At 41.0% G+C, this 18,038-nt stretch overlaps 2 protein-coding genes across 2 annotated transcripts in view; both read left to right on the top strand.

The window, feature by feature from the left end:
* The window catches only part of LOC145459906 (uncharacterized), a 146,140-nt gene that overhangs the window by 96,927 nt on the left and 31,175 nt on the right, over positions 1-18,038 (top strand). The gene's annotated exons all lie outside the window — the stretch shown is intronic.
* Positions 1,724-8,688, top strand: LOC145459900 (membrane cofactor protein-like). Its single transcript, XM_080338406.1, has 5 exons — positions 1,724-1,871; positions 5,359-5,541; positions 6,736-6,921; positions 7,765-7,947; positions 8,554-8,688. Exons 1-5 carry the CDS (start codon positions 1,724-1,726, stop codon positions 8,559-8,561), a joined length of 708 nt encoding a protein of 235 aa, XP_080194532.1. The 3' UTR covers positions 8,562-8,688.

Below are 18,038 nucleotides of genomic sequence, written 5' to 3'. Positions count from 1 at the left end.
AACATGTCTGGCGGACCGGTGAACTGTCGAAATTGAAATGAAGCCAAAATGTACAGTATGCAACCGTTTTTCGCAATTATTTGATGCTAGAGAGTGATATTTGGAAGGTTTTGATCGCATTTAATTATATTCATGATGGCATCCACGAGATTTTATGATAGTGAGTCTGCCGAGTCGAGGTAAAATTGCCTTGTTCAGATAAACGTGCTACCGCCGAGAGTCGTTTACAGTCTTTCGCGCCGAAGGCCGTGGGTTTAAACGCCCACGCCAACTCCAATAATATTCTTCTCTTTGACAATATCAAGAGAAGAAGCGTATCGGAGTCGAACCAAGCACCTTGTCGTGCTGCCTTGCTCATTGCCCACTGCCACCAGACGCAGGCTACTCTGGCAACTACGAATACAATGCGTGCCGCAAGAAAACACATTACAGCAGCTATACCGGCCATCCGCAAATCCGGGCCGAAAAAGCACTTCATCAGTCCACCCCAAAAAACGTTGGTCTCGGGGGCCCCACAGGGCGATAAGCCAAACTTCCGGGGGCTTCGCCCCAAGACTCTGCACTTGGGTGGAGATTTTCACCTGTACTTGTGATCACATCCATTCTACTCAGCGTAAGCAGAGAGTTTACGTAGCTTATCGCGACAATAGCGAAAATTTTCGATCATTCACGACTGAAGCGGTTTTCCCACGGTCAAATTTTTGGCCCAAATTTCGGAGTCCCATAAGTTAACCTAAACATCATTATGTGTGGATACGTCGTAGTGCGGTAATGGCTGACGCCGAAATGCCTATAAATTATTCGTATTTCTCGGAGAAGGACACCTAATAAGCAAGACATTTAGGGACACTAAATCGTGCAATGCCCGAAAAGAAATAGAAAAATGTTGGAAAAAGTTTCAAATAAAACGCTATGATTCATGTTCATTTGCGAAATAATTTGGGCCCTTTTCAAGCTCGGCCCCTCTCCAATTGGGCGGTTTGGGGTGCCTCAGTTACGGTCCTGCACAAAATAAACGAGTCGAAAACCGATGATCAAACTGCGCTGTTTAGCGATGAGTGAGCACGTATCTGTTCTGTATTTGTCGCATGCATGTCGTCAAATGAAACGTCTAGAACTTTAAGTCAAATCGAACATGTGTCCAGCCCTAATGGTACCTCACGAAGTTTTGAATCAGTTTAAAATTAGATGTTTTATTTATTTTATCAAAGGACATGCCTTCAACATTGCATCTTGAAATTTAAGTATAAAATTGTAATAAACCTCGCGGACCGGCAGGAATGTCGTCGCGGACCGGCACCGGTCCGCGGACCGGCGGTTGAGAACCACTGGTCTAGAGTAGACTAGATCAGTGGTTATCAATCGTGTGTATCTCGTAACCGAAGGGGTACCATACTTTTTAAAGGGTTTACCGATGGGGTGTGACAATAAAGGTGTCCTTCCTCTGCTTCAAAAACGCTTGGAATATCTCAGACGCAATGACAAAATCTCAAACTTACACTGTTTAATTACAGATAGCCTAACTATAGTATCCGAAGGTTAGTTATTCATAGTTTAATTCACCATAAGGCATTGTGCGCCAAGACAACAAACCTGAAGAGTTTGAGCCTCAATGATTAAAACTGTAAATATGATTTTGTCTCACAAACTGAATCACCAACATTGTTACGCCAGATATTACTATAAGCATAGAATCAATATGGCGATGTAATGTATATCTGACATGTTCGCGCTTAAAGTCGAGCAGATATACGTCAAGTGCAAACCAGGGTATTACAAGTACGACGAAGGAATGATGATGAAACATTACTCTTCCTGTCAGATGGACGGCAATTGGGACAAATTACCGAAATGCAAAAGGATGCCTACCAGTAAGAATTTGCGATGTTGAATGAAAGCACTTCTATCCTACCCAATTATCGCACCAAGTTTATGTGTTCGTGTCCAAGATCTTATCCATGCGTGTTTTTGTGGTAAATTTCATTGTGTTTATCGACTATACTATGGTCATTTACACCAGACCAATTTTTTTAATTTTTATTCCGTATCTGTCGACTTGTAGCGCGACCCACTTCTAGGCTTTTATAAGACATCGCTTACAAGGATCATATAGCGAGTAGGAACCTAGAAAAAAAAAGTTTGGTAGGAATTCTGGAGTCGACCTCGGTCGGAATCGAACTCGCTACCCATTGGTGTAGCAGATTTGAGCTGTGGTTTATACAACTGCGCTATCTGGCCACTCAAAACTAATGCTCACATGCATACGTGCTACCAAAAATCGATGCAATGTCTTTTGCATCGTTGGACAAGCTGGGATAAAGATCAATTTCAAGAACGTACTCCTTGTAAAAGTCATGCAGCGATATGCTCTTTGTATGAAATTTGTCAATCAATCCAACTGCATCGCATTTCAAAAAGGCCCAGTTGAAATTTTCAGACAATGGTATTGGCGTCCACATTAAATGAAGTACTGAACAGTCAAAATTTGTTTCGTATAGAAGGGATGTCGGCAAAGCGGTTGAATATTCAGTAGTTAAAATTCGTATCACAGTTACAAATATAGTGTTGGTACTAGGTTTTCTCTCATCTAGTATAGGAAAGTGTGCATAATTTTTCTCAGTACTGTTGGCATTTCCCGAGTCGCAGATTTGTTTCGAATTCGCTTCAACATCTCATGTATTCAGTTGTCCCCTCCTCCCGAAAATGCAAATTCAATTTGTTCAGATGTGACGTTAAATGTACCAGGAGAGCAAGATTAGATACCCATTTTCGATTACAAGATTATGAGTCGGCGATACTTGTATTTTCGAGGAAAGTTGCTATTAATTTCTCAGTTCACAGACTCGTGCAAGCATAGCTGCTCGACTTTAAGCGCGAACATGTCAGATATACATTACATCGCCATATTGATTCTATGCTTATAGTAATATCTGGCGTAACAATGTTGGTGATTCAGTTTGTGAGACAAAATCATATTTACAGTTTTAATCATTGAGGCTCAAACTCTTCAGGTTTGTTGTCTTGGCGCACAATGCCTTATGGTGAATTAAACTATGAATAACTAACCTTCGGATACTATAGTTAGGCTATCTGTAATTAAACAGTGTAAGTTTGAGATTTTGTCATTGCGTCTGAGATATTCCAAGCGTTTTTGAAGCAGAGGAAGGACACCTTTATTGTCACACCCCATCGGTAAACCCTTTAAAAAGTATGGTACCCCTTCGGTTACGAGATACACACGATTGATAACCACTGATCTAGTCTACTCTAGACCAGTGGTTCTCAACCGCCGGTCCGCGGACCGGTGCCGGTCCGCGACGACATTCCTGCCGGTCCGCGAGGTTTATTACAATTTTATACTTAAATTTCAAGATGCAATGTTGAAGGCATGTCCTTTGATAAAATAAATAAAACATCTAATTTTAAACTGATTCAAAACTTCGTGAGGTACCATTAGGGCTGGACACATGTTCGATTTGACTTAAAGTTCTAGACGTTTCATTTGACGACATGCATGCGACAAATACAGAACAGATACGTGCTCACTCATCGCTAAACAGCGCAGTTTGATCATCGGTTTTCGACTCGTTTATTTTGTGCAGGACCGTAACTGAGGCACCCCAAACCGCCCAATTGGAGAGGGGCCGAGCTTGAAAAGGGCCCAAATTATTTCGCAAATGAACATGAATCATAGCGTTTTATTTGAAACTTTTTCCAACATTTTTCTATTTCTTTTCGGGCATTGCACGATTTAGTGTCCCTAAATGTCTTGCTTATTAGGTGTCCTTCTCCGAGAAATACGAATAATTTATAGGCATTTCGGCGTCAGCCATTACCGCACTACGACGTATCCACACATAATGATGTTTAGGTTAACTTATGGGACTCCGAAATTTGGGCCAAAAATTTGACCGTGGGAAAACCGCTTCAGTCGTGAATGATCGAAAATTTTCGCTATTGTCGCGATAAGCTACGTAAACTCTCTGCTTACGCTGAGTAGAATGGATGTGATCACAAGTACAGGTGAAAATCTCCACCCAAGTGCAGAGTCTTGGGGCGAAGCCCCCGGAAGTTTGGCTTATCGCCCTGTGGGGCCCCCGAGACCAACGTTTTTTGGGGTGGACTGATGAAGTGCTTTTTCGGCCCGGATTTGCGGATGGCCGGTATAGCTGCTGTAATGTGTTTTCTTGCGGCACGCATTGTATTCGTAGTTGCCAGAGTAGCCTGCGTCTGGTGGCAGTGGGCAATGAGCAAGGCAGCACGACAAGGTGCTTGGTTCGACTCCGATACGCTTCTTCTCTTGATATTGTCAAAGAGAAGAATATTATTGGAGTTGGCGTGGGCGTTTAAACCCACGGCCTTCGGCGCGAAAGACTGTAAACGACTCTCGGCGGTAGCACGTTTATCTGAACAAGGCAATTTTACCTCGACTCGGCAGACTCACTATCATAAAATCTCGTGGATGCCATCATGAATATAATTAAATGCGATCAAAACCTTCCAAATATCACTCTCTAGCATCAAATAATTGCGAAAAACGGTTGCATACTGTACATTTTGGCTTCATTTCAATTTCGACAGTTCACCGGTCCGCCAGACATGTTTTGAAATTTTACCGGTCCGCGAGGCGAAAAAGGTTGAGAACCACTGCTCTAGACAATCTCCATTTCCTACTTCAACCGCCTTCGTTTTGTGGCGTCATAATAGACTAATACGACTTGGGCAACTTATATCGTAGCGATGCCACATTCTTTCCAAGCAGTGCTGCACTGTTGATTGAAACTCATTGTGAAACGGCGGGCCGTATTCTTGTGATAACTTATTATTATGCCGCGGGCCGGGCGATTTCGCTTGGCGGGCCGGATCCGGCCCGCGGGCCGTAGGTTGCCGACCCTTGCTGTAGCAGATAGACGAAGGTTTTGCTACTTATGGGCATATGATATCCGTTATGTTATCCGGCAATAATTCTAAACAGGCAGCAACTTCTCTGGGGATATTACTAATCTACCAGGTCTTCTGCTTATGATGGAATTTCTAGCTTCATGGGTAAAATTCAGCATAAATGTTACGGCATCATAGCAGATACTGTAATGGAATATAATCGACGCTTTGCGGAACTAATATATATGAATCTGGGGAGGTGAAAGGAGATGGTATTTGCGTCACAAGTTATAGTCTTTTAATCCACTGTTCTTCATATGTGACCAACTACTGTCCTAAGACCACTAAGTGTTAGATGTGGCAATAAAAGCAAATCGAGTTACGGTTATCAAATAATTATGTAAGCTAAATATACAGCTTATTCCATTTTTCCCATCTGCTTTCATCTACGTTGCAATGCTAATTGAAATATTTCAGAATACTGCAAAGTGCCAGATCACCGCGACTACAACCACATGGCGTATTACAAGATGCGATACATGGAAGGAGAATACATCAAGTTTGAATGCGATTACGGATACTACGCCCCTGCCAACTACTGTAAACACGCGAAGTGTATGAAGGACGGAAACTGGGACGGCGAGCCGCAGAAGTGCAAGAGTAAGTTTTTACATTCTGCAACTTCAATCCTGGTTCACTAGTAGCTTTGTGGAGAACATATTTCAAATTTTTAAATGACATTCCCGAATAGGTTTCAAATAATGTCCGAAACCTACTGTGGTCCTCGATTAACTCGTATTCGGTCGAGCACATTATGAAAGTGTGAAAGAATATAAAATTCTATCAGCCCGAATGCATCTATAGTTTCATGTAATTCAAATATTGACGAAATCTTCAAATCCAAATCAATGTTCAACAATTCTATACATTTCGTCGGGCCCCCTCAATTTGATGCTGACGCTCTTTTTGATAACGTTCTGTTTATGGCAGTGGTTCCCAACCGGGGAGGAATTCCCCCCTTGGGGGGAATTTTGAAATTTTTAGGGGGGAATCTGGCTTAAGTTTTTAGGGGGAATCTGGCTTTGGCATTGTATCGGAAGAAGATACACTGGGTTCACAAGGTTTTTAGATTTTTATGGTATATGGAACTGTTAAGTAAAAATTAGTTCTTTACAATTGTATGTTTCTTTGGCGGATTCTAAGCTAGGTGTATGTTTAAATGCCATCCGTAGATATTACACCCCCTGATAAAGTGAGGCTCGCGAGACGATTTCGTTGGGTCCGCGACAGCCTCTCGACCAAATTACTACTAAGCAGGAAAACGTGAAGCACAAGGCCGATAGTGAATTTTTTAACTTTTTAAGCCAACATATGAGCTAACGTCAAAAACATACCAAATTCATGTATTCAACTCAAGTCCATAGCAAGCGGACTTGGTGATTTATTTTTCGTCAGCGGCTACCCGACCGGTCAAAAACAGGTCAAATTTGACCGTACTTTACCAAAGTTTAGTGCGGTCCGTATTCGCCATAGTTCGGACATCTCTGAATATGTTTGACCATTAATTGCTCAGTCAACAAATGGTTGCGCGTTAAAAAGCAGAGTTTTTTAGTCACAGGCAACTTTTTCATGGGGGGGGGGATTTTAGCTCAAATATCGGCCAAGGGGGGAACGGGACGAAAAAGATTGGGAACCACTGGTTTATGGGGACACAGAGCGCAGTATAGATATGGGGTGAATTGGCCTACGTTGTAATATAATACTTGATCGGTTGTGAGTGAAAAGGAAACTAGATTAGCTTAGGCTTGTTAAACAACTTATTACATCCTTTACAACAGCTAATTCCTTTTACAGAGTACTGCATGGGAGACGATGTTATGCACGGATACTACTATCCAATGAAAATGTACTACCTCAAGGGCGAGCGAGTGCAATACCGCTGCAAGTCTGAGTACCAAATGTCGTACCACGGTTCTAGGTATTCCCATATGACATGTATGGATGACGGAAACTGGGATAACAAGGCCCCCATGTGCAACAGTAAGTAATTTGGATAGCACATTCAAAGCAATGAGACAAGTTGAAACTATGATTGACTGAAAGAAAAACGGCTGGAAATATTAGTGAAACGGCAAGCCTCAATAAGCAGTTGTTCGAATAATTGAACGGATATACCGTTAATTTGGATCAATAATATCCTCTATTGACAAGCTGTGTATGATGTTTTAAGCTTCCGTCTGAAGTGGTGATTGCTTAATCTGAAAGTAAATCAATAAATAGATTGCCGTGTTTTAACCTTCAATGGCGAAACAACGGACCGCGTGTTTATAATGTATATGCAAGAATAGCGTTGTACATCATTATGATGACGACACAATTTTGACTTTATACGATATTCATGCTCAATCGTTCATATATAGCAAACCAAGTATTTTGAATACTTGTATTACGAGACTGCATAAATGATCCTCTCATGTGGATGATGAACCACTATGTAACAGCTGCTGCAGAGACTTTATTACTACCCCCATAGCTGCCGATACATTCAGACAGTACCAAGAAAGGAAGTGAAAGCACGATGCATCGCCATAATAAATGCCGTAGTGGGCAGTACAAAGCAATTGAGTACGGCTGCTACAACTGCATTGACTTCCCCAAAGTGACATACTCTACGCAAGGGTTATATTGCTAACGAATGGTAAAAGTAGTAGAATATCACTGGATTATGATCTCTGAAATAATTTGTAGAGTATAATTTTTCGGGGTTTAGTTTACCGAAATTCGTTTGCAAGTGGCGAGATATTCGTTGACTGCAAAAAATCATTTCATATGGTTGTTCAAAATCAAATTCTCCGATCGTAATACTGTATATTCGTGTTCCAGAAAACTGCGTCGTTCCCCGTCCCTATTCGTACGCCTTCTTCTACCCGGGGAATAAATACTCCTACTCTTACGGGGAAAAGATCACATTCTACTGCAGTCGCGGATACAAACTCGATAAAGCGTATCAGCAAGTGTCTTGCGGCCGTGGCGGCAACTGGATGGCTAAACTACCAAAATGCATCCGTAAGTATCACAGTACTGCGTCGTCGGGGACAGAAAGGCAAACGAGACACCCTTGTGGACACATCGTTTGAGACATGATCGTCTTTCGCGTAATGTGATCCCTAATGCCATTCGTGATTTAGACTAATATATTTGTTAATCCTACACGTTACAATCATGCTGTGGCGTTATAGATTACTTCCCTCTCTGATTCAGTAGTTTATGCCGTCAAATTCACTGCTTACATTCTGTATATTATCAAGTAGGTATCTGGAAATTTGCATCACTTTTTATGATTGAAATTCAGATAACTGCCTGGCGATGAAACCAATGCGCCATTGTAGCATTAATCTGTTGAAACATCGTACCGATTTGATTTAATGTTGGTAATAATGTTACGGTGGCCCCTTTAAAGATTGAAATATCTCTATACTTCAAAAGAGTATTAATTCTATTGGCGATGCACACTGTCCAGGAACGCAAACTATTGATTTGATAGGTTAATATCACATGATGCAGCGAAATAATAACTATAGAAAAATTGCCAGCAGTAAAATAACTCATTTTAATGCCACTTTTTGAATATGTAATTTACACACCGCATTTAACGTTCCCAATTTATTCCAGGCCTTTGAAGTACTGAAAGAGATGGGAGATTCGATGCATGAACCTATGAAGACCAAAGGAATAATATTGCTCTTTCGAATTTACTGAAACTAATACATTTACCCGGAAATAAAAACTTATTGTCAGCCAAATGTAGCCATGTTGCAGTGCCTAAATCCATGTACTGTATCCAGAGTTCGGGTAATGATAAAATGACACATTGATAGTTTAACCAGGGGTTTCATACTTGCCGTAGCCTACGGCGTAGTACGTTGTGGTATGCGGACAGATATGACTTATAAACTTCAGCAGTGGACGGTCCTAGTGTGTCGTATTCGCTCGAATGAACATATCGGCTTGCTGGCAAAACCGTAGCTGATGCGTTCCAATTAAAGGGGAGTTCTGATTTTCCATTTTGAAAAGTTATTTAGACTCTCTTTTGAAGTTGTTAGAGCATATCCTGCGGTCGCGTTCCTTTTGCGTTTCATAAGAAATCATCCCGCATGTCATGGATTGCGGACCCTGGTTTAAGCCCACCAGCAGGTCTAACGACAACTCTCTTTACTTAACAACTCTCAGCCGTGTTTCCATAAAAGCTAGAACTGTCCGCAGTTAAACTGAACTGTGCCATCAAAGCGAATTATGAAGCATAATTAACAATTATTGTTAAAAGCCTTATTGCTGTAACAATTTATCTGCATACCGCTACTGACTGAAGAGTTTACGATTTCAAACTATTTCGAATTCTAGGTGAACTGAACAGTGTTGAAGCTAGCTACTTGAGTGGTTGCGATTGTAAACTAGACTTCGATTTCTTCATGCACAACTTCTGAAACTAAAACACGCGCTTCCAAAGCTTTGCAAATTACAAAGTATCATGCCTATAGATAGCCATCACTTTAAACGATTGTCATTTCAATGTCGACTTCGCGTTGCAGATCCTGTATAATACTAACAGATGTACTTGAAAAGCTGCTGCTATACTTACATCGCCAAATAACCCAGTGCCATAGCCTTTCAGGCTTGTCAAATTGCAATGACATTGCACTAGGAAATACCGGTGTCGACCGAACGGGGGCGGCAGAACTCATCATAAGTTATAAAGTGAGTTTGGATTCAATTTGTAGAAATCAGGTGAATACTATTAAATTGTATCAATCGTAGGAAGTTTGGAACATAAAATTTCGATCACGTTTGATGACAAGGATGCTATCATCACTGCTACTTGATATGGGGTTAATCAACCCATTGAGGGTACGAATCACCGAAGCATTATGAAATTACACGGTATTTAGAAAACAAAATTATTTCGGAAATCTGCATAAAGTGGAATCTTTTGTGGGTAGATTTGTTCAACTCGCATTATTTTTGTGCTCCGCGCAATTTTTAGCAATGTGTTTTAGATGGTAATATGTCTAGCAACCCTCAAATAATGAAATTGCCGGGCGTAATAGTCATTACCCTGCAATCTGATCCCAAAGTTCAAATGCGACACTGATAGCAAGATAATGTCCCGCATGAAGAAATGAGGATTGTGAACCGCGCGCATCTAGCGAAAGCAGTTTTCTTATATTTTTGGTCAGGTGTGTGTGAAAGATATTAATATCATTTAAGTAGGCGCAAGCCTTCCCGAAATTTACGAAAGACACGAGTATATTCTTAACCGATTGAAATAAGCAATTGAACATGCCCCAATCCATGACATAAGATTTACCTATACACTGTACAGTGTACAGTAACGTGTCCGAAGCTTACGATAGCATCACCGCCGTAAGAAATCTGCGTTTGGACTGGAATTGATGTAGTGTGAGCAACACGCCAATTCTGTGTCTTTCTCTCTGGGTACTTTTACATTGGAAGCCTCAGGATTAAGTCTATTCAAATTATTACACGGTTTGGTGCCCACGTTCTGTACTTTATCGGGGATAGCCAGTGACGTGCGGTCCAATGAGGCAGGTGAGGCAGTGCCTCACCTGTCGTCTGGGTGAGTAAGTGAAAATTGTGAAAACCGTTGATGAGTCGATGATTATTGGTGTTTTACATCGATGTTCATAAATATTGAAATTTGAACCTAATTTTCACCCAACATCATCAATTTATATAATTAATATTCAAAAATACAGCGCGAAAGGAAAGGTGAGGCACAGGTGAGGCACGGGCGTATCGTGCCTCACCTGCGACGATGCAATTCATCATAAATAACTCGGAATTCATAATAACTGGTATCAATCAATAGCTATCGTCACACTGATTCCGAAAATCCAAATATTAACAGTGTCAGAGCACCAGAACCCCCTCAAAATCGCCAATGAAGGTGATATTCGGCTTTATTATAGAGAATGCCATCGCAGAGAAGCAATGGCCAGGTGAGGCGCAAACGAATTTGCCTCATGCACTATTCGCTAACAATTGGACAATCGAAGTGCAGTGAAACGCGCTATCGATTTCGGAATACAACATTCTTGTAAGAATTGTATGGTAACGACGACCAATACGTAGTGCAGAGCCAATACATTCCCTTACTTAAGTAGCTGTGACCGACAAGATAGCGTGATGGTTAAGCGTCCGGCTTCTTGATCGGGTAGGTCGTGGGTTCGATTCCCGGCCGAGTCAGACCAAAGACCTGATTAGTAACACTGGTATCCATGGCTGCCCTGCTTGGCGCTCATGCATTATTGGGATAGCATGGAGGGGTGGTGCATGACTTAGAAAGCCGTAAAGGCTATATCTGCAATTCCTTGTCCGGTGGCATATGCACATCATGCACTCATGGTATGCATATGCGCAGATCGTGTGTATGTGTATCATGAGTCGGTGTATATGCCGCAAAAACATCAAGGACAAAAATAAACTACGTCCTCTCTCTGATCAACGCCTTCAACGATTTTTTAAGCTGTTATGTATTTTCCATCCATAGCTACGTTAAATTGTGGTAGGGGAGATGTGGTACCGATGGATCACTGGGACCGAAAATACTTTAGAAATTCCCCATGATAATTCCATGAGTACACTCCGTGAATTTGTCTACAAGTACTTGCTGACGGAATCTTTCCTCACATGCAAAAAAATTCGACCTGCATGAGTTATGGGGTCTGTGACGAATGATTTACGTTTTAGGGGGTGTAAAGTAAATTTGGATCGACATTTGCATTTTTCTATATCACATTTCAGGCTAACAAACCCGCCATAATTTTTGATGTGAAGTATAGGGCTTGTATCAGGATATATAATGGCACATATTTTTTGAATCAATACCATCCTCGAGTGGACTATTTTCAAGTCAATTACAATATTTAGGGGGTGGGGGACCTATGGTACCATAGCCAAATCCAGCAAAATAGATGGACCAACTAATCACTCAACAACAGAAACTCGCCTACATATATATAGACTGTAAATCATATATAGTTACATGCGGTGTTTTATCGTTATTACGAGGTATTTGAAAGTCAAAATGTCGATTTGCGGGAAATATGAATGTGGCATTAATTTTCTAAGTTTAGCCGTAAATCAAAACATGATTTTTTGCCAACATTTGAGTTGATATATTATATCTGATTCTTGACAGTCGCGACGAAACATTCTTCATTGGCTTGCTGTAGCTTAGCTTACAGTACACAACAAAACAAGTCAACAAATTTGAGTTTTTGAGCGTATGTCTCATAGGTCCCATGGTCGTGTGCCTTTGGACCCACCGGGTGGGGACCGATGACACGTTCGAGCAACAAATTTTAAACGTTCATGAATATTTTTTGAAAAGGCGGATATTCATGTAAATGTCCGCGATAGGTAGAGCTTGTATCGAAGTGTTGAGACAGCAAAAGATCTGCTATTCTCGGCTGAAGATTTGATGGCCAGAGATCATTTTGTAATTTTTGATCCATCGGTACCACATCTCCCCTATGTGATAGCTACTTCCATAGGCTGCATTGTCGTTGTTTGTGTCCTTTATGCTGTGTTAGGCTGCAATACCTAGAACCCCTAATTGTGGTATGTGATAGTTATACCTACATTCCCTGCGTTTTCGTTGTTTGTGGTCACTAGTGTATTTTGACTTGACCTAGTGTTCTTAGTGCATTTTCTTTCGAAAATCGGCAAATCTAGTGTTTTTTTTACTAAAAAAATTGTAACAGGATGCTATTTTCGTGTACTTCGAGTAATTTATACCGGTACTTGAAGAGATAGTAATTACTATCCGTCTAAACTAGTCCATTTAGCGCAATAGCGACCAGTCCTACATGTATTGTAGAATATGGAATTGCAATGGCTATCAGTGTTGCAGCAGTAGTGTAGGCCTTGGTTTACGTAACACAGTTTGTGAAATTTAGCCAATAGGAATACGGATCGTGAAATAGTCGCGGTACGAAAAAGGCAGATATATCTTTCTAAAACTTGCGCAATACACAAAAACGATCCTGGCTTTGACTAGTTACAAGATGTATGTTGGCCACACATGATAGTCCTAATGATACTCCAAAGTCCAATTCACGTTGACAAATTCAACTATAGTGTGCAAAGAAAATGCTCTCTATACCAGTTGCTATCGTTACGTGCGTGCGTGCGTGTTTGTGTGTGTGTTTATGTGTGGATGGGGTAGGGGGGGGCTCACCAGCCATTAACCTCACCGCACGTCACTTGGGATAGCATCTGTGGAATCGCTGTGTTTTACAGATGCATCAGCGTTTCGCCTTCGATTAAATAATACATACGACGATTTGGTCACCAAACGGTCCAATGACTTGACTCTTGTGACGTTGCCATCGTCACAAAATCTCCACCCAGGACCGGAACCGTCGCAGACAGTAACGAACGAAGTGTAGTGATCCCCGTGCGGAGCACCATGATGGTTAGCCACCGCGGACAAATCCTAGATCGGATCTGGATCTTCTGCGTTAACGCAAAACGGACGCAAGTCCAGCTTCTCGATCGGGAAATTGACCAAGTCGTCCACTTTGCGTCGCCAGAGCCGGTTTTGAAGCAAAAATCTCTTCAGTTGGATTATCAAGACTTCGGGAAACTTCCACAGAGACAGTTCTTTGGTGGCTTTTCTGTTTTCTTTGCATTGCGGGCAGTGCCACGCTTCTTCCGCCGCCAGCACTTCTGGCTCTGTGAACAGCCTCAAACAGTCTGTAATGTCTAGCCCAGTAGATGTCTTCGAATTTACAGCGGCCGTCGGACAGACCACGAAGTCTGTCCCCCATTCGAGTACGACCCGAGAAGCGTTTCCAAAATCAAGGGCGCCGTCTTTCTTCAAAAGATGTTCCTCGGTCGTTTCACAACATTTGTACATTTTAAAGTCATCTTCTTAGCGGATGCTCGCTACTTTCGAGAAAGATTCGGCGTCTTGCGAACTTTTACGCGAAATTTCGACGGAAAAATCAAGCCACTTGTTGACTTTATGGAAAAACGAGTCGACCGACGTATTTTCAGGAACTTTCACCACAAACGGTACGCCTACGAAATTCGGCAGGCACGTCATTTTATGCTTTGACCAATCCGCGCCTTGACACTCACGACTGCAGTACCCAACGGTCTTGCATTTCGTACACCTCATTATTTTTACGTTATGTTCTTTCGCGGTTTTGTCGCAATTCCGGCATACGGCATACGCATATTCGGATTTTATATGGATTCCTATATTATAGAACAGGGGCATACGCATATTCGGATTTTATATGGATTCCTATATTATAGAACAGGGAATCCCGAGCAGTTGTGCTCGGCTATCCCCACAAACTTGACTACTAAGTTACGAAAGAATCTCGCACTACTTTAAATAGCTTATAGCACACGCTGGGTCAGGTAACTTGAAGTCTTGTAATATCCATCCTCATATTCCTCACCCTTGTGAATAATGTAATGAATGTAATCTCATTACAATTACACGGATAATCAATTTCGCGAGCGGATAAGTAGACCAAGGAATCGCTGCCAATTTACTGCGAAGATATTCCCATTGCATACACAGTCGTGTCAGTCCGTCAGTAACATTAGATAGGTGATGTTTGACTGGAAATTCAAGCTACAGAAGCAATTATTTGAGGGTTGTAAAATCCCCAATATCATCATGCGTTATTCATATATGATGTCTCTTGTCGTGTATAGTCATGCAACAGGTAAGAGTCTCGAGTTCACATGATGTTAAATTGGATCAGATGTATTTATGTGCATGTTTTCAATTTCAGCCGCAGCAAGCTACGACTCTGTGAAGCTGTCTGAGAGCTCATTTGTGTCTTATGGATGGCAATCACTTCATTCTGGCGGGCAGAATGTTGTCGAATTGGACCAAATAGAAATATATTATCTTTCTAGCTCCAAAGATGGTGCACTTGCGTCAGTGGTGACGTTTGATGATGCTGGCGTGGTCGACAGTTGGCTAACTCTCTTCTTGAGTAACTTCGAAATGAAGTTATATTTGGGGAAAGTGAGTATATATATATCATGTGCTCTGTCTGCCAAGATATTTTTTCCTTAATTCACAACTCATTCACTTTCTTCCTTTTTAAGATTATTTAGACTTTGGCAATATTAGCCAAATTTCAATTAATTTTTTTGTAGAGCTGGCCGATTTATTGCGGAAATATTTTGATCTCATTTTATATAAATATCTTTCGTACTCCACGTGCGTTAACTTTTGCTGTGATTAATATTCACTATGAAAAATGACAAATCTTGTATATCTAATGATTTCAATCAACACTAGTTGGCACATCTTGAGCAATCTTTACACTAACCAACGTTACGTTTGACGCGACGTCTGACGCGCCATCGTCGCCTATCAAAAGCATGTTTTATTGGGAATCTATTTTCTATGGATAGTTATAAAATACTGTGTGGTTTCAGAGTGGGGAAAAAACGTTGACCATACCATTTTCCAAACGTCGTGGAAGCCGCATCTCACAGAATGTCATTGTAAAACGATCGCAAATGGAGGTAATGCAGATAAAATTTGTTGAACTCAACTTTACAGATCTCTTACTTGTCACATATTATTATTATTTCTAGATTACTCTGAATTTCAATCAAAATAACTCGATAGTTTTAGACATCACAGAAGAAAACATTTATTCATTTCGTTTGAGCAATCGATCGTTACTCATTTTAGGTTAGTATGATGCTCATAATCACTGAAGTATTTGTATGATGCGGAGAGTTTTTAGGTCAATGGCGCCAATTGGAGTCGCTTGACAATGCGCTGCCCTCATGCATCACCGGCGCATTCAGAAACGGAAGGGAAATCTCATTGTCCTTGGAGAACGCAATTGATTTACAAAACGTAAATCGGTGCCAACTATCTTCACCTACTCAGTGTTTAAGAGGAGATTGTGGAGAGGTAGAAATTTGCACTAAAACATTTGGTTGTAATGAATGGTTATCAGGTATATAAAGTCTTGACTATACGCGTGATGTCGTGATGTTATTGCTGCTTACCTCATACCATCACTTGAAGTTTCGTATAAACTGCATAATAAGGCAGGGAAATCGTAGAACTATATAGTGTGCAAAGCTACTGTTAATAACGACATCATATGAATCAATTTGATGTATACTTTGTCAGAGGTGGTCCAAGTAGTCAAGATAGCAACTCAGACGGAAGTTCAAGTAGCCATGCAAAAATCGACTTTAGTACGAGTAGAAGTACTCCTTTTAAAATCGACCTAAAACTACTTCAAGTAGGATTGGAATTGGATGACTTTGAATGTACTCAAGTAAGTAAGCAGTAGTGACAAGCAGTCATAAATACGCCCTCAGGTCTATCGAAAATTGCTGGATTGCTTCAACTCGAAAATTTTCTTCGCGCTTCGTGCGCTTCCTGGGCTGTAGGCAGGGCGATTTATATTTATACCCTAAATTACAGTTCATCGTCGAAACCTTCGATATTCTAGTATCTCCAGTCGCTGAAATGTATCCTGTGTCTGAAATCCCAATCAGTTGTGTTGAATACCGTGTTAGGGACCAAGACTAGTCTTTGGGGGTAGTTTCACAAAGGGCTGTTTCGATCCTGGATAGAAGGCACGAAAAATATTTCATCCAAGCCCAAGGGGTACATTAGCGCTAAAAAAATTAGGAAACACTGCTGTACGATACCGGGGAAAGTTTATTGAAGACGACAGATTTAGGTATAGATACACGATACTGGAATTACTTCCATAATACTATAGTCCTAATGTATCATATAAAATCCGATTCAAAATCGAATTTCAGTCTCATCCATCCAGTCAAGCAATGATCCGTCATCGTATGTATCACTTGTAGATCACAATTCACAACAATGGCGGGATTGCGCTTCTGAATTCCCCGATCGGGCGTTGGATAACTTTTACATTCGGCTGGTCACGAAAAGTTACAATCTAGGACTCAATACAACTCACCCTTCCTAATGACAGATGACCGCAAATTCATACACGGAGTAAGCATTACAGTAATCCAACCTAACGGTGTTAGTGGCAGTGTGGATGTCATTGAATTTATGGTAGATATTGGTTTTGAAAAATAATTTCGACCTTATATGGAGAATGAGGAAAATAAGGCAAGTATATAGATACTGGAAATTATCTCACTTTCACCGCAGTGACTTCTGAACTTGAGTCCTAGTTTTTTAGAAATATTACATAGGCCTACATCTGCCCAAAGACAATTAAGAATGAAGCCTACATTGTTAAAAAGGCTGATTATTATAGATACACGTCAATATAATAGAAGTTACAAAATTCCTGTTTAGCAGGTATTTTTTACTATTCCACGACTGAACATAACCAATGTCTACCTATCACAAGTGGTGTGGGCAAGGTCATTGAAAATATATTTCATGAATATTGATGAGGACACACGCGTACTTGTGCAACCGATTGGATGCCCAATCAGTCTACATCTTGTGAAGATTTTGACAACCCTGCCCGGTAAGCAGTTACTTTTTCTAATGACTTTTGGGTGCACGTTGAAGGAATAGTAATGAATAGACCGAATAGACCGCAGCGGTTTTCAACGTGCCTTATTTCTAGTTGTATCGAAGGTGCTGAACTGTTTTAGTAATCGGCTTCCCAAATATGCCGTGATTTGCTGCTGGCAAGGATATATACACATAAGGGCCTACATTGTAGCCTATATACAATGTATAAATATCATTGGCTGTGGGCGATGGTGCTCACCATTTTAATAGGACTACCTTTTTTGCAATGAGTTTTCCAAATAGGCAATAAGTATAGGTCTAACCCAGTGGTCCCAGTGGTGGGGAATTCAATGGTTTCTGATTGGGAATAGACGCATTTGTGAAACATCATATACAGGATAGTCTACATATTTACGGAAACACAAGTGCGATTACCGTTACCAGTTAGGTGCATTACCTCCATTTGCGATCGTTTTACAATGACATTCTGTGAGATGCGGCTTCCACGACGTTTGGAAAATGGTATGGTCAACGTTTTTTCCCCACTCTGAAACCACACAGTATTTTATAACTATCCATATAAAATAGATTCCCAATAAAACATGCTTTTGATAGG

The sequence above is a fragment of the Botryllus schlosseri genome, unplaced genomic scaffold (genome assembly GCF_051294905.1).
Source record: "Botryllus schlosseri isolate E-star unplaced genomic scaffold, Bs_hap1 Bs23a, whole genome shotgun sequence".
Classification (NCBI taxonomy): Eukaryota; Metazoa; Chordata; class Ascidiacea; order Stolidobranchia; family Styelidae; genus Botryllus; species Botryllus schlosseri.
The sequence above is the reverse complement of the archived record's forward strand: the minus strand, read 5'-3'. Positions and strand labels throughout refer to the sequence as shown.